At 34.5% G+C, this 22,885-nt stretch overlaps 1 protein-coding gene across 1 annotated transcript in view; it reads right to left on the reverse strand.

Annotated features, from left to right (window-relative positions):
* Positions 1 to 5,118: 5,118 nt before the first annotated feature.
* Positions 5,119 to 22,885, reverse strand: part of LOC107558357 (CLIP-associating protein 1-like) — an 81,556-nt gene continuing 63,789 nt past the window's right edge. Inside the window, exons 30-38 of the mRNA XM_016242017.1 lie at positions 21,973 to 22,077; positions 16,844 to 16,991; positions 15,713 to 15,911; positions 15,574 to 15,630; positions 14,735 to 14,925; positions 14,504 to 14,632; positions 12,165 to 12,371; positions 11,647 to 11,763; positions 5,119 to 5,337 (exon numbers count right to left, since the gene is read on the reverse strand). Of these exons, the coding sequence (XP_016097503.1) occupies positions 5,119 to 5,337; positions 11,647 to 11,763; positions 12,165 to 12,371; positions 14,504 to 14,632; positions 14,735 to 14,925; positions 15,574 to 15,630; positions 15,713 to 15,911; positions 16,844 to 16,991; positions 21,973 to 22,077 (1,372 nt within the window). The remainder of the gene's footprint in view (positions 5,338 to 11,646; positions 11,764 to 12,164; positions 12,372 to 14,503; positions 14,633 to 14,734; positions 14,926 to 15,573; positions 15,631 to 15,712; positions 15,912 to 16,843; positions 16,992 to 21,972; positions 22,078 to 22,885) is intronic.

Genomic DNA, 22,885 nt, shown 5'->3' on the forward strand with positions numbered 1-22,885 from the left:
GCAGTGTAGAGTAGCACTTGTTGTTTGTCATTTCTCCGATCACAAATACAGACAGAGTTTTATGTTTACGCAGCGCGATGCAACACAACGTGTAAAAAGACAGTATAAGTCATTATAATCAGTAATTATGTCCTGACTGGATGCATCAAATGCCTGGTTTATAATGGGTTTTAATGTTTTTGTCTCGTCGCTCCGGCCGGACAGGGCATCACAGTATGTGAGGGGCGTAACATTTCCGTCACACGCTTGAGGTATTCGGCCAATCACAACGCACTGGATAGCTGGCCAATCAGAGCACACCTCGCTTTTCAGACCGATGAGCTTTGTAAAAATCGACGTGTTTCAGAAAGGCGGGGCATAGAGGAGAAACAATAATGTACAGTATGTGGAAAATAATGTGTTTTTTTAACCTTAAACCGCATAAACACATTTCATTTACACCAAATACACAAAATAATGTTCTTTTTAGCAACATCATATGACCCCTTTAATATCTTCATGTTGTATTTAGCAGTTAGAAAGCTCAGTAAAAAACTAACAAATAAATAATATATTTCAAAATATATTTAAATAATTATTTTTAAATGTAAAAAAATATTTAAAAATACAAATGTATAAATAAAAATGAAAAATAAATATATTTGTTTTTAAAGTGTGATTAATGTTGTGTATTAAGTCAAATATATCCAATTTTATATAAAGAGCTGGACAATAATATATAGATTTGATTTTGATTATTTGTTTTTTTTTATTAAATATTATAAAATTTAAATAAACATTACATTTATTTATTAAATAGAAAAATATTGGTTTGGTTATTTAATTCATAAGCAGGGTTATTACAGTTAACTAAAACTGAAACAAAATGTTAAAAAAAAAAACATTAAAAAATTTAATATGAATTGAAAAAACTAATAAATGCTAAATGAAAAAATTTAATATTTAATAAAATAAAAATACTTATTTCAGCTAGTTACCAAGGAAACATTTCTCATTTTAATTTAGTTTAACCTGATGTACTAGAATAACTAAAACTGAAATAAAAATTTATTAAAAACTATATATAGTTTTTATACATTTTTATTTCAGTTTTAGTTATTTTAGTATATATATAAACAAAAGAACTAAAAATACCCAAAACACACAAAAAATTACAAAAAATGTTACTGAAATTAAAATGTAGAAATAAAAACATTTAAAATATTAATAAAAAAATAATAAAAAATATAATAGTATCTCAATAACAGTTCTTTAAGGGAAATTAAATACATTAATTTTATGATTAAAACATGACAGAAACATAATACTGCAATATTATATTCATAATTAGATTAAAAATTATCTAGAAATATCAGTAGTTATAAACCAAACTGTCCAAACGTACGCTCATGGATTAAAGTCATTAAATTTCCTCAAAGCTGAATAAATGTGTTTTGCGTCTGCACTCAAGGAGTTAATGCATGCTAATCTGAACATTGTTTATTTCTGTCTTTTCATATTACAAAACACCGATCATTTACTGTGAGACATGAAAGGGAGCAGCAGCAGCCCCCCGCTGATACCGTGCAGGCTCTGACCATTAAACCCTGTTTATGGATCACAAAACAAACAATAACAAACAAAAGAAATCGCGTGTAATTAGCAGAGGTGGCAATTTCAAACAGATGTGGGCTCTGGCTGAAGCCCAGTCGTGGTTGCATACAGAGAGCGCTTGACGGCGAACTCTCCAAAACTCGCTCTCGGCCAATCAGGACGGAGCACGTGTCCCCAGCGGCCCCGGGGGTCAAAGGTCACCGGCGCTAAAGCAGATCAGAGGGGCCGAGGGCCTGGAGCCCGGACACCATCATAAATCCAGCGGCTCAGAGGAAGCCATTCTTCACCAACAATCTCACGCGTCTCAAGCTCTATTCTATCTTCTACATTACACTGACATTTTATTTTCTGTGTTTATGCATATAAGCTCTGATTAATACCAATAGTCCTCTAAATTATGTTTTCACGACCTGCGGATTAAGTTGTTGTAAAATGCACATAAACAATTTTTTTTTTTTTTATATATATATTTTAAATACATTTTAAATATATGTTGTAAGTAGTGTAGCTCAATGAAATATATTTCCGAAATGTAACAAAAAAATTATTTTGTTCACAAAAAAGTGTATTTCAGGGGCAAGAAAACACATTTCCAATCTTACAATATTCTACATTTAGGCTAATGCAATTTGTAATGACTTCATAATGCTTAATTTTTTATTTATATATTGTAATAATGTACTTTTTTTAAACATTGTAAAAGTTTGTTCCTCGCTTATATTTATTCATATGTGTGTTATATGATCACACGTGTTATAGACAACAAGTAACGTTTTCTTCAAATGCGAATGTATTTTCTTGGATTCAAATATATGGCAATGTAGACTTTATATGTACTTAATATATGCTTTTAAAAATATATTTATATAATTTTTAATATTTATATAAAACTATATTGATAGAAAATATATTTATGCAAATATATTTTGAAATACATTAGCAAATATATGTTATTACATTTCATTTATATATAAATATATATAATTAGTTTGCATTCACATCAACTAAAGTTGAGTTTAAGTTGATAAAACTTTATCATTTATGCAATTTATCATGTTGAATTATATCATAAATCAGTCAAATGAACTTGAGATATAAATGCAGCTTTTAAAGATGATAAAAAAGTCCCCAGGTGAGTCTGTAATATGCTGCAGTGGCCCAGTTTACTACGGTAAACCTACTTACAGTGGGACAACATTAGTGCACATAGGAAATAATGCAAGAATGCAACAAGTCTGAGTCATAAACACATAAGAGCATGTGAACTATCAGCATAACACGCCCCCTAGTGGAGGCCCAAACCAATGTGCAAATTGATTGTTTGTGCAAATTCACATTGAAACATAGATGCTTAAGTAAAAATTTCAGATGCATTTAGAATGTTTTTAATTGCTAACTTTAACTGATGACTGACTGGAAAACTCAGCCTCTTTGCATTTGTCAAGTCTTTTCCTCTGCATTTGGTTTGCCAGCCAAGTTGCTTTGGATAAGAGCATCTGTTAAATGCATACATGGAAATGTTAAACAAAATTGCACTTGGTAAAAATGCATCATGTATAAAATATTCTATTAATAACTGACATTTAATATCAGTTTAAAATGCATTTTCGTAACCTGACAGTGTCACTAAATAAACAGGCATATAAACGCAGGCCTCAGGTGTACTTCAGCGGCGATTTAAATAATCCAGACCCACAGTAAACAGCAGAAGCATAAAGCTGTCTGCATGTGTGAGGAAGAGACGCTTTATTTAGTGAGTTCACTGTAAAATCAAGGTCAAAGCGTTACGCTTCAACGACGAGAAGAACAGACAAAACCAGAGTCTGGTTTAAGAAAGGACAGGAAGTGGAGAAAAGAGGAACAATGACAAATCCACACTTTCACTGGAGTCTGAAATCATGAATTAGAAATCAGATATCTTTTCCAGTGACACATCACAAAGCAAAAGTTTCAGGGTGTCATTTTGTCAAATTGATTTCATTTTTGATTTTTCGACATAAAACAGAAAAAAATAAAATTGTATATATATATATATATGTCCATGTATTTTTTTCTCTTTTTAGAATAACATGCACAAATTAATCTTTCACGATAAGTCCAGATGAGTGTTTAATAGACTTTATTGTATAAGTGTATAAAACTGTACCACGTCATAAATGATCCTGATGCAACAAATGTCCTTGTCTTTGACTATTTGTGCTTGTGCCTTTGCTAAATTCATTACCTCAAAATTCATTTTTAATGATCAATCTGGTTTAGCAAATGAAATAATGCATTTATGTCCACTTGTTATGATTTAGCACAAAATAGCATACTACTCATGCTATTTCTTTAATATATGCTATTCCAAATAAAGCCAAGTTTTGTTTTTTTTCGAACTAGATTCTTCGAAGCATGACCTCTGACGCCGCTGGCTTCTGACCCTGTCAGACATTCCTTGTCTTAGATTTACAGGCCTAATTCTTACATCTACGAGGGAAGAACAGACTAACTGCAGATCTAGTGCAATGCAATACTGGTTTAGTTCAATTCTGAGAGTAAAAGGTAAAGAGAATAACCGTGTATTTTTAGATCTTTGTGTTCCTGTAGCTCAAACAGTAACGCAAGGTCATGGGTTCGATTCCCACTTTGGATAAAAGCATCTGCAAAATGCATAAATGCAAATGTAAAAGCATCACTTGCACACTATATTTTGAATCATATGATGCTTTGTGTCTTTAACGCTTGTTTGCATTCTCCTGTATTGACAGGAAAACCAATGCATTGACATCAGGCCTGGTGCAGTTCATCTAAACGTGCATTTTTGATGAAATACAAGAGAAGATAAAAACCTCGTGGGAACATTGTTTTGAAATGTTTCTAAAACACTAACATGTCCAAGTTATTTAAAGGTTACAAAACGTTCCTTACAACATTCTGCTAACTTTATATTCACTGAAAATGTAACGCTGTTTGAACATTTATTTTTGAACATTCTAAAAACATTTTCTCTCATTGTGGGAACGTTCATCAGGCATGTTATAAGAACGTTTTCTCTCAACGTTATGAGAACGTATATATCAAATATGAATAAAGTTGTAAGAACGTTACATAAACATCACTTTAAAAATGTTTTGGCATAACATTTACATAAACGTATAACCTGAATGCACTGTAAGTAATAAATATAAAAGCGTCTGCTTATTGGATTATTGGATAAAAGCGTCTGCTAAATGCATAAAATATTAATTATTATAAATTCCAATAGTTGTTCCAATACAATTTTGAAAAATGCATACTGTGTCAGACCGCAGTAATAACGTTTCTGGCCTGATTATTGTGCTGCGAAAGTCTGCTTGTGTTGAGATAATGACATTGGGCTGATTGGAGTCGGTCTTTCTCCAGCACTGCATTAAATGTCATAGAATGCTCAATTACATCTTCATAATCAGAATGGATGACAGAACGGAATCCCTGAACACGAGACACCGAATGTCAGACTGACAGGCCTCACATGGGCCGAGGGAGCCGAGGCGCGCATACATATTAATCAGGCCGATTAGACGTGTTAAACGCAGGCCAGTATGGAGAGGTGGGTCTCTCGGACCTCCAGGTCTGCATCTCATCACCGCGAGCCCCCTCGGCGCGGCCCGTTCCATCCGCGCGCGTGCGCTCTCGGTGACCCGTTCGGCTGCCGCGGTCCGCGCTTCCCTGCATGCACCGGGACCGGTGGACTCCCACGAGCCCGCGCTCGCTCCCTGCCATCTGCCGTGATTTATAGAAAACGGCCGATGATTTATGGTCCAGTCATCGCACAATGAAGTCGTCCTCTTTCATTCGCTCGACCTCCCCGACCCAGCCGCCACTCCCAGCCAGGTTTGGGAAATATGCTCTAATCATGCACTAAAAAGATGTTTAAACAGTGAGGTCTGGCGGAGGGAATTGAGTCCTTTAATAGAATTAATTTTCTCCGGCTGGGTGAATGTTGATGAGGAAAAAGCGCAGTGGAGATGAGACGCGGCCACCGCGGAGAGAAGCGGCCGCTAATGAGCGCCCGCCGCCGGGTTTAATCCTTGCCGGGACTCGCGTCTCCGAATAAACAATTACATGTGTACCGCACGGGGAACCTCAAACAAGGATTTAGGACGCAGCCTGGAAAGATGAAATCTCAAATGAGCATTAAAGCAATCATTCACCTTCCCTCCTCATCGTTATTTCTGTATGCTCTCTGAACTTTAAAGGGGTCATATGATGCTAAAAAGAACCTTATGTTGTGTATTTGGTGTACTGCAATATGTTTATGCGGTTTAAGGTTCAAAAAACACATTATTTTCCACATACTGTAGATTATTGTTTCTCCTCCATGCCCAGCCTTTCTGAAGCTTGAGCTTGTGGAAGTGATACTTCTGAGGCAATATATGTTAAAGACAGCATGTTTCTAGGAAGCATTGATATTCCTAAACAAAGCTGTACTAATAAATATATTAGGAATATTATAACAGGTGATACAGCTACTTATAAAAGCTTATTGTGGGCCAATGTGTTTAGAAATATAAATTGGAATAAAGCTTGGCATATTTGTGAAATATACTGTTTAAATAATAAAGTAAAAGAGGTTACATTTAAAATTTTACAAGGTATGTATCCAGCTAAAAGTGTGTTAGAGAGATTTAATTTGGATATTGATTATTCCTGTGATTTTTGAAGGAGTCTATAGTATTGTCCATCTGTTTTGTAATTGTGTTTACACAAGGATTTTCTGGGTGGATATGGAAAATTTCATTAGAAGGAAAACAAATATTATATTCAAGTTAAATAATTTTGATATATGTATGTATTATTCCAGTGAAAGTAATAATAATAATTTTACTTTATTTGTACAGCTTTTTATTATTTTGGGAAAATTTCACATACATAAGAAGAAATGGTCAGGATCCAAGCCAAATTTCATTTTCAATTTTCATTTTCTTCAAGAGACTAAGGACTACTGCAGCAGTTTGGAGAACATTGTTAATAAAAAAGCAAAGAAAGAACAATCTTAATGCAAAAGGAAACAAGATTATTTTTCTTACCCCAGATCATTTGCAAAACAAGAAAAATACACTTAAATTCGTTTTTTTTTTTTGATGAATGAATGTTAATTTAACAACTTACCGTTCTGCCAGTTTTCACCTCTGATAGTATAACAGTGATTAAGAATTAAAGTTAAGTATTGACTCGGAAGTATGCAGACATCTTTTTGTGGGGTGCTGTTGCCATGGTGAATCATAATTTCAGAGCTCCATTGATCATGGCTTTTCATAGTCTTGTTGCACGCATTAAACCAAAGACTATAGTATACACAAGACGTGTCACTCGTATAGTTTTGAATGGGGGGAAATGCAACACTCAATATGGCAGCTCTATTGAAGAAAGCTCCGCCTTCTGAGTAAATGAGCCAATAGCTAATCGGTAAAGTCCTGGTCACTGAAGTCCGGTTGCTATAGAAACAGTCAGTTCTGAGAAGTGCGCTTAGGACTGTGCATGCGCACTGGCTGGTCTAGCTTGAAAAATAAGCTTTTCTTAACGCTATTTCAGCAAAAGAAACCACATGTATGAGACAGTTGTTGTCAGATTTCATTGGTGATTTTAAATATGAAATTTAATCTTAAGCTTGACATGACTTGCCTTAAAGGGACTTTGACTAAACTCAGTCAACCTACTCCGAGTGGATTGAACTATCTCAATTCAGCTGAACCCGAAAACTCACCCATCTCAGGGTAAGTCAACTCAGAGTTGGTTGAACCTCCTTCTTGAAACGGGCCCCAGATGTTCACTCATGTTTATTTCATGCTATAACTAGTAAAGTTCACGTGCCGCTTGAACTGAGGCACTACAGCGATCCGTCTCGACACATTAAAGAGCCACAAAATGGTTGTTTGTATTTCTTAAAAAATGACAACATTTGAAAGCTGAGACTTGCATCACAGTTTTTGCAATATGCAATGAGTCAGACACTGTGTGCCACAATGATTTCTTGTTTGACTCATAGAAAAGCTAAGACCGTTTCATCTACAAATTTAGATTACAAACCTATTTTTAAGATAATTGCACGCCACTTGGTGAATTAAAATGTATGCGCGACCTGATGACGTCATGTGACGCCAACGAAATTAATTTATTTGTTTTGCATTGAAAATATGAACACATTTTTCAACACCTTGCCTAGATTTGATGTCTTTATTGCTGAAACTTCCTACACTGTAAAATCTCTTAAACCCATAAATAATAGAAAGGATAACAAATTTTGATCTTACCTTTCTTTCAGAGGTCTCCTTTGTTTACCTCTTTGTACTTTTTCTTCTTATCTTTTATGCTTTATGTATTTCAAATGCAGTGCTGATTCTTCTTTGCAATTAAAAAAAGATAGTTTGAAATATGTAAAACGACATGGCTACAGCTGCTTCACATACTTAAACATAGTAAACAGTATGCAGTATACAGGGTTCCCACGTTCATGTAAAACTATAACTCATGGAAAAAATAATGGAAATGAAAAAATTAGAAACAGAATATTATATGGAGTAAAAATGTGTACACTGTAAAAAAAAAAAGTTTTGCAAGAAAATGCTATTTCTTTCTATAAAACACTGTATTTCTACTTCAAAATCTCACATTTAATGAAATGTCACTTGCCATTTCTTTGTAATTATTTGTGAATTTTCACTAGCAGTGAAATTATTTAACAGTAAATATTTTTTTCAGTGGAATTACATAAAACTCTGTCTCTCGAAATCCCTATAAATGATTTTAAAAACCTCATCGGTTAAACCCAAATGAAAAGTCATGCACGCTCAGTATGCAGTGTGCAGTGTGCAGTATGCTAGTCTTCCTTCAAGAGCTTCAGCTTTGTTTTATCGCCACCTGCTGGTGGGACACAGAAGTGAGAGTATCTTAAAAAGTTAATAAATCTCCATATATAAGTTGTACCAAAAGTTAATAATGGATTTAATGTCACCTCTTATAAAACAATAAATCCATTAAAAGTACATATCAAAATAGAAAAGCAGCAAAGGACAGAATGACGGTGCAGTAACGACTACAAAGACTGAAACTTGTGAAAGTCCAGCGAGTCTTCAGACATCAGATTGACAGATGAAAGAGCATCTCATTACTGACACCCGTGACCTTCAGCCGGACGGACAGAGAGAAGCAGAGCCACAGAGAGACTTTCTGAGAGTCTCACAAAGCCTTTTAACACATTCAGGTCATATTCAACCGGAAAAATGTTACTTCTGTTTCAGGACCAGATTTTTTGGCATTGTGACATTATTTTCATGACAATCAAACATATTTCAGATCCAATTCTCAAATTGAGCTTTGTGCAACACCCAAAGGCATTGATCATTTAACATACTTAAGATCAAATTCTCCATTTCAAATTTGCAAAAAATGCAAAAGTAAATTATTCAAGGATATTGATATGTTAACATATTCAAGATATGTGAATCGATTGCATGCATGCAGAGTCCAGAAATCTCCTAAATAAGAGACGTCTAAAATATACCCTCTTTTTTATTCTAAATGAATCGTTACTAGAAGGATTGTAAATGATTCAACTCCACAAAAACACCTTTTTTTTTGTGTGGAATGTTCTTTGGGATTTCTACCAAGAGTGAACCAAATTTATCCAGTTAACTAATGATTTACTCACTGATCTGAGCTGCTCTTATCAAACTGAATGAAAGATTCAAGCAGGTCTGGATGTAGTGCACTATAAAGTATTTCCTTATATTCGATTCTCTTAGCTTCACATATAATGAAGTGAACAGTAGTGACGCTTGTGTAGTGAAAGACACCGAATCAGTTCTTCAGCTCTGTGTGAATCGATTGCATGCATGCAGAGTCCAGAAATCTCCTAAATAAGAGACGTCTAAAATATACCCTCTTTTTTATTCTAAATGAATCATTACTAGAGGGATTGTAAATGATTCAACTCCACAAAAACACCTTTTTTTGTGTGGAATGCTCTTTGGGATTTCTACCAAGAGTGAATAATGTGACTCTCTCTTCATTAACTGGTGTAAGGCCTTTAAAAGGAAAAACGAATGAAGTCTGAAGTTAAACGTCCAGCAAAAGCACAGAGTGATTCATTTAAGCACCAAGATTTAAAAACTGGGTACAAAAAGACTAACTGAGCACTTTAAACGGCACAAACCTCAACAACTGGGTTAAAACAGCAATTTGACTAGTAAAAATCCAAATTGTCTGGATGTAGTGCACTATAAAGTATTTCCTTATATTCGATTCTCTTAGCTTCACATATAATGAAGTGAACAGTAGTGACGCTTGTGTAGTGAAAGACACCGAATCAGTTCTTCAGCTCTGTGTGAATCGATTGCATGCATGCAGAGTCCAGAAATCTCCTAAATAAGAGACGTCTAAAATATACCCTCTTTTTTACTAAATGAATCGTTATACTAGAGGGATTGTAAATGATTCAACTCCACAAAAACACCTTTTTTTGTGTGGAATGCTCTTTGGGATTTCTACCAAGAGTGAATAATGTGACTCTCTCTTCATTAACTGGTGTAAGGCCTTTAAAAGGAAAAACGAATGAAGTCTGAAGTTAAACGTCCAGCAAAAGCACAGAGTGATTCATTTAAGCACCAAGATTTAAAAACTGGGTACAAAAAGACTAACTGAGCACTTTAAACGGCACAAACCTCAACAACTGGGTTAAAACAGCAATTTGACTAGTAAAAATCCAAATTTGGATTCTTTTTAGTTACAATTATCGCTCTAAAAAGTTTAGAATTGATTGATACATTGATTGATATCCTAAATTGAGTGTGTTTGTAAGTGAATCTTTAATTTAATGATTCAGTTTTGTTTTGGATCATTTCTAAATGAACACTGACGACGATTCTAATACTTTCTCACTGGATTATTTATATCTCAAGATTATCAAATTATATATTTTGAATACAAAAAGCATCAATATGGTCCTTAAATCACAAAAGGAGACACATTTATCATAAATCTCCATGTTAGTGTGGAGCTGGAATGCGAGATTTGGATTTCGAACTAAATATGCGCTAAAATTCATTGTTCTTACCATCAAAGCCTTTTTTTTTTGTTTAAGTTGAATTACTAAAATAACTCAAACTTAATAAAAACAATACAGACATTTTAAAAAACCACAACAAAAATACTAAAATCAAAATAAAAACAGAAAATATAAAAATAAAATCCATTCAAAACATTCACAAAACTTTTATAGTATATTAATAATACTAAAATAACACTGGAACATTATGCTGCATTCTAAGAGATCTCATTTTTAGGTTAAAAAAAGGCAACATCACATATACACTACCATTAAAAGTTTAAAGTCAGTAAGTTGCTTATATTTTGAAAGAAATTAATGCTTTTATTCATCAAGGACGCATTAAATTGGTCAAAAGACATTAATAATGTTACAAAAGATTTCTATTTTTAAATAAATGCTGTTATTTTGAACTTTCTATTAATCTGTGAATCCGGAAAATATTAAATGTATCACGGTTTCCACAAAAATATTGGGCAGTTTTCAACATTGATAAATAATAATCAGAAACGTTTCTTGAGCAGTGAATCAGCATATTATAATGATTTCTAAAGAATCATGTGACACTGAAGACTAATGATGTAATGATGCTGAAAATGTAGCGCTGCATCACAGAAATATATTATATTCTAACAGATATTCACATAGAAAACACATTTTCTTAATTCTAATAATATTTCACAAATTTTATTGTATTTTTGATCAAATAAATGCTGGCTTGCTAAGCAGAAGAGACTTCTTTCAGAAATATTTAAAAAATCTGAATTATTCCAAACTTTGGAATAGTAGTGTATCTTTTGCAGTGAAGGGAATCCCAGAATGCACTGCAACAAGCTATCACTCAAAGTTCACTGAAGTAATGGACAGAATGTTCATTATAAATAGACTAAAAATATTTAAATCTATTAAAATTGATGTGTTGTTAGGAGCATCAAACCTTACATCTATCTATCTATCTATCAATATATATATGGGTAATATCTGACCTTGCTGCCAGTCAGCAGCTGTAGATGAGGCTTCAGATCTTCACCGATGACAGAATAAATAGCCACCAAACAAAACACACTGGCCTTGCGTACGCTGCTCTCTGTGTTATCATAACCCTGAAACACACACAAGTCAAGTCACCTTTATTTCTATAGAGCTTCATACAATACAGCTGACAGGTGTGTGTGTGTGTGTGAGAGAGAGTGTGTGAGTGATTGTGTGTGAGAGTGTGTGTGTGTAAGTGTGTGTGTGTGTGAGTGAGTGAGTGAGTGTGCGAGCGAGCGTGAGAGTGTGAGTGAGTGAGTGAGTGAGTGTGTGTGTGTAAGTGTGTGTGTGTGTATGTGTGTGTGTGTGTGTGTGTGTGTGTGTGTGTGTGTGAGTGAGTGAGTGAGAGTGAGTGAGTGTGTGTGTGTGAGTGAGTGTGTGTGCGAGCGAGCAAGTGAGCGTGTGTGCATGCGTGTGTGATTGTGCGTGTGTGTGTGTGCGCGCGAGAGTGTGTGTGTGTGAGTGTGTGTACCTGTAAGAGTCCCGGGATGATGTCGGGCAGGAGCTGAATCAGGGAATCCTGGGGAATGCGCTCGATTACTTTGGTCTGCATTTTAATAGCGGCGAGGTTGATGGGATAGTCGGCCGTCTGGATGATGGGACACAGGACTTTGATGCACTGCTCCGAGTGGATGGATCCGGCCAGCGTGGACGCCGTTTCTTCTGCGGCCCGCACCACCTGTGGAGACACGAGACACGACCGTCAGACAAACAGCACAGAAGAGACGCTACTTCCTCTGCACGCAATAAAATTATGGATTTTAGAGCAGCGCTTCTCAACTATTTTGACTTGAAGGTCCCGCACTGTCCACAGCAATATTTCAAGGACCCCATGTAGACTTGTTTCCATAAATACAAATTTTTGTTTCCAAATCTTTTATTTATAGAAAATATCAGGGTTATTATAGTTAACAAAAAATAAAATCACAAAAAAAATGTTTGAAATAAAAATGATTGTAATTATACAGACATATTAAAAAAAACTAATAAAAAAATGACAAAACACACAACAAAATGACTAAAACTTTCAAATTAAAATAATTAAAAAAATAAAACATTATTCAAACTGGTATTCAAAACTAGTCAGTGATACTAAAATAACACTGCCATTTATTAACATTAGTAAAATAATTAAAATGAAAACAATTAAATTTCAGGTAAGAGCAGAATAATCTTCAGGTGTCCCATTCTTTTTATCCAGTGAACTATTATAGATTTTGTCAATAGTTTGAATCATTTCATTTTAATTTGAATAATTTTTTTTTTATTTAATTTAATTTTAATTAACGTTTTAGTCATTTTATTGTGTATATATATATATATAATGTGTGTGTGTGTGTGTGTGTGTGTGTGTGCTCATGGACTGATATACTATTGATATATTATTATAGGTTTGTTCATTTTTGAATTAGGTTTTATTTTTTAGTTACATTTTAAGTAATTTTAATTGTGTTTTTGTCATTCTTACTCATATTTGCTCTTTTCAAATGTAGTTTTTAGTTTTAGTTTATTTAGTATTTAAACTTACAAAAACGAGAAATTAAATGACTTGGCAGTTAGCTGAAATAAAAAATATATATATATTAATTTTATTTCTGTTTAGTCTGTTAACTATAATAGGCTTCCTCATATTTCATATATCCTGGTTCAAAACACAGGGCTGGGTTTAGACACAAATTTCACGATTCGATTCTCATTCACAAGCTTGCGATTCGATTCAATATTGATTATTTTGGATATATATCAGGTACAGTACATGCCAAATTTTCTCAAGGAAAAAAAATCTCTCAACTAATGCTGTAAAATATACATGAGAGCCAGTTGGTACTGCATTACTATAATACTGAAGGTTACAATTGACTGATTTGTTAAAATTTCACTTAATGAAGTTTTTAAAATAATAAAGTCACAAATTAAAAATTTTATGTAATTTTTAAATTTTAAAATTACAAAATATTTCTATTTCAATTTGTTTGTTTAAATATAAACATAATGGTAGCTGTCATAAAAACTTGGATTTACTCAAACATAAATTAAACATTGAAGAACAGTAAAATTTATAATGAATTTGTTATATGGTGCACATATTTAGCAAAATGCCCCTCTCTACAGTTTATTTTTCTATCTGACTAATGAGTTTATGGTCACCGAATATGTTTTTCTGAGGTAAATGTGACGTGACATTGTTTACAAGCCGTTATATTGATGTCTTTGCGCGGCTGAAACACAGATTGAGCGATTACATGAGACAGGATACGGCTTGTAAAGTTGTACTCTTTCTTTGAACTTACCTTCGGATGTTTAGTCATGTTTATTTTGTGCTATAACTAGTATTAAAGCGGAGGAGATGATTAGTTCACATGTGCTATGCGCTGCTATTGATCTGAGGCACTACAGCGATCTGTCACTCCACATTAAACGGCGCCAAAACGGCATTTATTGTTTGAATACTACAATGCAATGGAGAGAATTTGAAATCTGAGACTTTGTTTCATATTAAAAGTACCAAAGCACAATGCTTATTGCTATATATTGGATGGGACGTTCCGTTAAAGGCAACATTCCGTCCATTAACTGAACACAGGCTAGACTAATCGATTCTCGGGATTTAAGACTCAATATCGTTCCGTAAAAATGAGAATCGATTAATATCGAGATATCGATATTTTTTACACAGCCCTACAAAAACAGTTACTGAGGGGGGGAATTAAAACAAGAAATATCTGGACTTGTAGTCATTTTAATGCTTGTTTTGTCTTATTTTGAGGCCCTCTGGTGCAGAAGTGCTGTTTTAGAGAGAGTCTGGCTCACCTCTTTGTGACAGTCTTTATGGGCCTCCAGGGTTTTCATGATGGTGAGTTCTGCGTAGTTCTTGAAGCGTGCCGGTTGGCTGCGCATGATCTCCTTCAGGACGCGCAGCGCCAGTGCTCGGATAGTGTGCTGCGGACACAACCATCATCACGTTCTTTAGCTGCATCTGTGCTGTTAGATTTCTGACTATTAGCATATTTTCTATGTGATGAAGTCGAGTGCGTCTCTCACGTCTCTGTCTCCCAGCGTCTCCAGCAGCAGCAGCAGCATGGTTTTGAAATGCTCCTCCCACACAGCCAGACTGTCGTCACGCGTGACCTTCAGCAGCTCCAGCAGAGCAGCCCGCCTCTCCTCCACACGCTCGCTGTGATTGGACAGCTCCTTCAGCAGCTCACCAATCATCTCCAGGTGCTGCCTGGGTCCTGACCAATCAGAGACAGCAACATCATGAATACTTCAAATAAATTAAACCTACATAGTAATATTTAAAACACAAAAACTAATAAAATAACATGACAAAAATACTAAACTTTAAACTAAAATGAAAACAGAAAATACTAAATAAATAAATGGATTAATTAAACCTAAATACCAATATTTAAAACAGAAAAACTAATAAACAAAAATTAAAAGCAAACAATAGTAAAAACAATATAAAACTTAAATAGTAATATTAAAAAATAAAAAATAAACTAATAAATATAACATGAAAAAAATGCTAAACTTTAAACTAAAATGAAAACAGAAAATAATAAATAAATAAATATAACCTAAATAGTAATATTTAAAACAAAAATAATCATAAAAACAGCACAACAAAATTAATAAAAATACTAAACTAAAATTAAAATTCAAACAAAAAATAATAAATAAATATAACCTAAATAGTAATATTTAAAACACAAAATTACTACAAATTAAACAAAAATTAAAAAAGAAAATGTACTTCAAAATATTAACAAACTCTATAAGAGTATATCAGTGATGCTAAAATAACACTTATCTATGGAGATGTTTATTTACAGAAGTTGACTTTTGCCCTCTTCAAACAGTTTAAAACCTCCTCATACCTGCAGAAAAACCTTTCGAATGCAGGATTTTGTTTTCTCCGCAGTCCTGTGGATGATCTGAAAGAGAAACCCAAAGATGCTGGCCTGTTTCTGTGAACTTGATAAAGTGATTCTTCCGTTGATGTGTTTATTCATTTACCGTCTCGGATGTGCTCCACGTCGTCAAACACGGCGAGAGCTCCTTTCTCGTAGGCGCTGATGGAGTCGCTGTAGTTGTATGGGTTGTATTCGCGAGCCCACGATCGAGGGGACGGTGTGTTTAATAATGAAGTCTTGTTGTCCAGCGCTGTCCGGCCTCCCTCCATTACACCAGCGGACAGACGAGGATCCACACCGGTCTGAAAGAGAAACCTGCTAATTTAGCTTCAACCTGGTGAAAATAACATCTATTTTCTATATCAGAAAAAGTACTACACTCCTTTGCAACATCATTCATATCCATTCTGGTTATATAAGATTAATCAGTTTGAGGGCAGAAAGTCACCAAGGCTGCATTTATTTGATCAAAAATACAGTAAAAATGTGAAATATTATTTCAATTTAGAATAGCTGTTTTCTGTGTGAATATATAGTAAAATGTAATGTATTTCTGTGATCAAAGCTGTATTTTCAGCATCATTACTCCAGTCTTCAGTGTCACATGATCTTCAGAAATCATTCTAATATGCTGATTTGCTGTTCAAGAAACATTTCTGATTATTATCAATGTTGAAAACAGTTGTGCTGCACAATATTTTTGTGGAAACCGTGATGCATTTCATCTTTTCGGGATTCACAGATGAATAGAAAGTTCAAAAGAACTGCATTTATTTGAAACCGAAATCTTTTATAACATTATAAAGGTCTTTACTGTCACTTGTGATCAATGTGATGCACCCTTGCTGAATAAAAGTGTTAATTTTTGAAAAAATAATATTAATCTTAATTAATAATCTAATAGAAATATACATTCATCTTACTTGAGCGCATTAGCATCAGTGGTTCGCTGATTTTGATAGCTTATTGTATTTACTACGTTTTTTGTATCATTCAAATTTGGCTGGGTGGTTAATAACACATTTTTCTGTGGTGTGACAAACTCAGAACACATTTAATATTGCTTTACACAGACTTTAATGTTTAGTATTTTGAGGCCTCAATCTTCTATTTAATATAGAAGAAGGTCTGCATATTTTTCATGCAGACCTTCTTGATCTTTGGTCAGTTTAGGTCAAGTACTCTAACACTGGATCAGCATCTTGAAAACAGTCTTGCAGGTGGAGGTACTCACCGTATCTTCCCTCTTGCCGTCACGTTTGATGGGCTCGAGCATGTCTTCCTGACTGCGGAAACTGAAGCTCTGGATGGCTTCGGTTACACCTCTCAATGAGCTGAAGATCTCCTCTGAGTTCATGTTCTCAGTGTCGCACTCCAGCATACTACACACACACACACACACACACACACGGAGTGAGGCCTGACTCCATATGCATTGACTTTAACACACAACACAAGGCAGACAGACAACACACAGATGTGATGAATGCATTTACTGCTCAGCTGCAAAGTCAAAGTGACACATCTTAAACATTTCATACAGACAGATTAATGCACAACAAACATCTGCATTTGCCAGGAAGCAAAAAGTGGCGGGAACAAAAGAAATCAGATGGATGAGAAAAAGAAGGACGTCACAAAAGTAATAGAAATGTGGGACACAGACTCTCAAGCTGGGACAAATATAAAGAGAGCGCAGTTTGACCAAAATATAAGGTTTGCACATTTGCTCAAATTTTTAGGATTTTTAAAACTCTCCAGGCAATACACTACAGGTGAACAATGTAAAAAAAATACTTTACCCAGATGATTATTCACAGTACATTAAGACAGTTGTGCGTTACAAATTTTCTAAAATGTTTAAATATGCAAATAAGGCACTAATTAAATTTGTACTAATTTGTATACATTTCCAGAACATTGGATAAAGCCAGGTTCATATTTTATTTTATTTTGTTGACATATTAAAGATTTTTACAGAGGAGATTTTGGATTTCTCTTTTTATCACTCCATAAATCAGAAAATACTGTCAATAAACAAAAAAAAATACATTTTCGCCAAATTTTTGTAATGAATAAAATGTTGTATAAAACCAGGTGAATGACATATTAACAAACCCCTCAGTAAAAACCTTCAGAATATAGAGAAGAATAAAACTCTTAAGTTTGGTGTATGTAAGTGTTGCTGAGATGGAGAAAAAATGTGCAGCCTTTAAACATATCCATTTTCACCATGTTTTTAGGAAGAAAATAAGTCTAGAAATAAGTCTGAATGATATATGAACAAACCTCTCAGTAAAAACATTCAGAATATAGATAGGAATAAAACTGTAAATATTGGAGTATGTAAGTGCAGCTGAAGTGATGGATAAAACTTTTTAAAGATATGTATTGTAATTGAAATCTACAGATGCAAGTAAATAAAAATGCAATGATAAAACTATGTGAATGATATATGAGCAATCCCCTCAGTAAAAACCTTCAGAATATATATAGGAATAAAACTGTAAATTTTGGAGTATGTAAGTGCAGCTGAAGTAATGGATAAAACTTTTTAAAAGATATGTATTGTAATTGAAATCTACAGATTCAAATATATAAAAATGTAATAATAAACTCAGGTGAATGATACATGAACAAACCCCTCGGTAAAAACCTTCAGAATGTTAACAGGAATAAAACTGTAAATTCTGGTGTATGTAAGTGCTGCTGAAGTGCAGGAGAAAACTTTTTAAGATATGTATTGCAACTGAAATCTACAGACGCAAATACAAGTTTAATAAAATTAGCACTTAAATGTGCATTTTGGATTTTTTCTTTCCTCTAGTTTGAAATAAGACATGTTATAGAAGCAAAATAGCTAAATTCACCAGTGCATGAAAGAAAATGTTTTGCCTGTAGTGTTTTGCCTTAAAAGGAACATTCCGGGTCCATTTAAACCCAAAACAATTCTTTAAATGTCACGCACTGACTTTGATTTATTAGACTACCAATGAAAAAAAAACAATTGTGGAGAATATTCCTGCTCTTATGCGTTAGCATTAGGGATGCGCGATATTGGATTTTTGCCGATATCCGATGCCGATACCGATATACTTCCTTTTGTTTGGAAACAACACCAAGTCTCTCCTGTGTGGAAATTATAAGCAAATTATTTTTATACAACAAGAACTTATTTGTTAGAATTAAATAAACAATAATGAAGTTATTTTATAATGACAGTACATTGAAGCTTTGAAAATAACTATAAATAAACTATATATCAATCGCTGCATTTTTTTTCCAAAAAGATGCAGTAGTAACCGTAACATTTTATTTTTAGATTTAACATTTGTAGATGATCTAAAGCAAAAGAGTTGTAAAAATCCTGAAAATATTTCAGAGCTCATAATTTGTTAAAAAAATATGACATATTACACATTTATGAATAAATCAGTATAGGCTATATAAAATTATTTAGTTTACAAGTGTCATGTTTTCTTTTTCATGTAAGCTATAGATTGTGACCTTTAAATCAAAACATACTCATGATTTTATGACATCAATTACTGCTTTATTTAATCAGAAACACTCTAAACGTTATTTGTGTATTTTACTTTCATTTTATTAAAAGCAGGCCAACAGCGCCCCCTACGGAATTAAAACTCCTTACCTTATTATTTACAAATTACAATTGTAGCTAGACAGTCGCCTATGGCTATGATTTTATTAATACAGTTGTCTGATTGATTTTATAGTCTCAAGCGTTCAGAAATCACACAAAAGAAAATTAAGCAGTTTCTCTTCGATAAAACCAAGAATTAGCCTAGTTTTTGTAAAGGTTGTGATGTCCACATGTTTTTGTTGAAGAAATTATAGAGGCTAGCATTTCTATCGCAAAAAGGTGGCCAAACATTAAAGATTAAGTGGATATTTGAATTAAATATTTGGTCAATATTAAAAGGATTTGATTTTCCTGTAAGTGTTACAACAGAAATTACCAGCCAACAATATATAGGCTAATGTACATAAATTGTTTATTTTGTATTACATTATGTATTTTAACAGTGTTATTCAATGAAACCATACGATTATTATTAAGTGCATTTTGGATTTTTTCTTTCCTCTAGTTTGAAATAAGACATGTTATAGAAGCAAAATAGCTAAATTCACCAGTGCATGAAAGAAAATGTTTTGCCTGTAGTGTTTTGCCTTAAAAGGAACATTCCGGGTCCATTTAAACCCAAAACAATTCTTTAAATGTCACGCACTGACTTTGATTTATTAGACTACCAATGAAAAAAAAACAATTGTGGAGAATATTCCTGCTCTTATGCGTTAGCATTAGGGATGCGCGATATTGGATTTTTGCCGATATCCGATGCCGATACTGATATACTTCCTTTTGTTTGGAAACAACACCAAGTCTCTCCTGTGTGGAAATTATAAGCAAATTATTTTTATACAACAAGAACTTATTTGTTAGAATTAAATAAACAATAATGAAGTTATTTTATAATGACAGTACATTGAAGCTTTGAAAATAACTATAAATAAACTATATATCAATCGCTGCATTTTTTTTCCAAAAAGATGCAGTAGTAACCGTAACATTTTATTTTTAGATTTAACATTTGTAGATGATCTAAAGCAAAAGAGTTGTAAAAATCCTGAAAATATTTCAGAGCTCATAATTTGTTAAAAAAATATGACATATTACACATTTATGAATAAATCAGTATAGGCTATATAAAATTATTTAGTTTACAAGTGTCATGTTTTCTTTTTCATGTAAGCTATAGATTGTGACCTTTAAATCAAAACATACTCATGATTTTATGACATCAATTACTGCTTTATTTAATCAGAAACACTCTAAACGTTATTTGTGTATTTTACTTTCATTTTATTAAAAGCAGGCCAACAGCGCCCCCTACGGAATTAAAACTCCTTACCTTATTATTTACAAATTACAATTGTAGCTAGACAGTCGCCTATGGCTATGATTTTATTAATACAGTTGTCTGATTGATTTTATAGTCTCAAGCGTTCAGAAATCACACAAAAGAAAATTAAGCAGTTTCTCTTCGATAAAACCAAGAATTAGCCTAGTTTTTGTAAAGGTTGTGATGTCCACATGTTTTTGTTGAAGAAATTATAGAGGCTAGCATTTCTATCGCAAAAAGGTGGCCAAACATTAAAGATTAAGTGGATATTTGAATTAAATATTTGGTCAATATTAAAAGGATTTGATTTTCCTGTAAGTGTTACAACAGAAATTACCAGCCAACAATATATAGGCTAATGTACATAAATTGTTTATTTTGTATTACATTATGTATTTTAACAGTGTTATTCAATGAAACCATACGATTATTATTAATTAACCAATCATTATTGCCTCATTGTTTTTATATAATACATTTTATGTCATTTTAAAGGTTGTTGTTTGCTTAGGCCTGTTTTTATTACCACAAAAATATTATCTGAATACTTCGTAAATTATTATTTGAAGCGATTTGAAGTATCAAAACCATGGTTAATTTGTGGTTACCATTGCTACAAGATTTGTAACAAATGTAAAAAGAGGTGCTCTACCAACAGAAGAGGAGGTGCAACCAAAAATCAAAAAACATGTTTTTTTTTTTGTTTTTTTTATTCGTAGTAAAATGATGGTTAATTTTCGTAAGGGAACATGAAAACTCTGAGAGAATATTAAGGCAGATGCGGCGGTGATATTATTGTCGACATTAAAACACGTCATTAACGTCAACATCCAAAAAAGTTTCACAGGATTATGAACGTACCTAAAAGTGATGCACGGGCTTCATCTTGGACTTTTTTTTTTATTTTTCTCATCTCGGTGCCGGACTACTGATGTCTTTTCCCGGGCATAGTTGTCCATCAGTTATGATCATTTGCAGTTAGCCACAAACATGAGGCGGGCGTGGGAATGGCGCGTCACGTGTGCTTTGCCTGTCTACTGCGTTCACCGTTAAACGCATTTTTTATAATTATGTATATATGTTCATGTTTATATTTTTATTTACGTATATGTACATGTTCATATTAACATAGAACAAACGGTTAGTTTTTTTTTGCGTTCTGGGATGGTGCCCCCCTGGGAGTTGGTGCCCTACGCAAACTGCGTACTCTGCGTATAGGGAACGGCGGTACTGCTGACATGATATAACCGCTAACACACCCTGAGCACATGTGAGTTAACGTATATTTCCTCTTATCGGCAAGACATATCGGCAAAATTTTTCATATCGGGCCGATGCTGATATGTACATTAAAAGCCATTATCGGCCGATTCCAATATCGGTCCGATAATATCGTGCATCCCTTTAGCATCCTAACGCCCGGGCCGAAGTGTGTTACCTGGGCGAATACGCCCTCCGAGAGGCCCGGAGAGGTGGGGTGGCAGGGCTGGGGTGGGGAGGAGGGAGGTTAGAAGAAGGCTTTGAGCTCCAGCCCCACAAACGACTGAGCCGAGAGGAAGAGGAGGAAGAAGAGAGAGCAGGGAGGTGTAGAAACCAAGAGGAGGAAAATAAGAGGAAACAGTGAAGGACGCTCGTTCCCTTTCAGTCAGTCACGTTCTACGTTACGTCAGTCGTGACTGACGAATTGGGATCTCGCCCGAGAGCCCAATCACCTTCGAGTGTTAACTAAACAAGCCAATGACAGTTGGCGTGCGTGTTTTGCCACGCGCACCCCGCCCCGCAGCGCGGGTATAAAAGGAGAGCATGTGCAAACGCACATCAGCTTTTCGCTTCGGAGCCGAGCCTTCTAAGGACGAATCTCCGCGAGTGTTTGGAAGAACAGGAAGAAGCGGGGGTTGCCATTCAGTGCTGCTCATCTTCGGCGTGCTGCAGCTGCCATTCTGCAGTCTCGCCGCGACCTCCCCTGGGCGCTTCAGCGCTCTCTCTAAAAGAGTGTTTCCTTTTTTTTCCTAAAAGAGCAAATGTCTAAAAGAGCTCCACGAGCGACGGGCGTCTTTTTAAAGATGGCTTCCCGCTCGTGCGTTTCTGGATGCGGTCGTTTCCTGCCTCCATCTGATGGTCATGATCGCTGCCTCTCGTGCCTGGGCTTACAGCACGCTGAAGCAGCGCTCATGGATGAGTCATGTTCTCAGTGCGGGAACATGGCCATCGCGACATTGCGGTCTAGATACCTCCTCATTAAAGGGGGGGTATACCCCTTGCCATGCCCCGCTCTAGCTCTTCCGGTTCTCGGAGGGCTACTTCGGTTCATGGTCAGGGAGACCTGAGGGTTACAGTGAGAGCTTCCCCGT

This window comes from Sinocyclocheilus grahami, unplaced genomic scaffold (genome assembly GCF_001515645.1).
Source record: "Sinocyclocheilus grahami isolate Dianchi unplaced genomic scaffold, SAMN03320097.WGS_v1.1 scaffold643.1, whole genome shotgun sequence".
Classification (NCBI taxonomy): domain Eukaryota; kingdom Metazoa; phylum Chordata; class Actinopteri; order Cypriniformes; family Cyprinidae; genus Sinocyclocheilus; species Sinocyclocheilus grahami.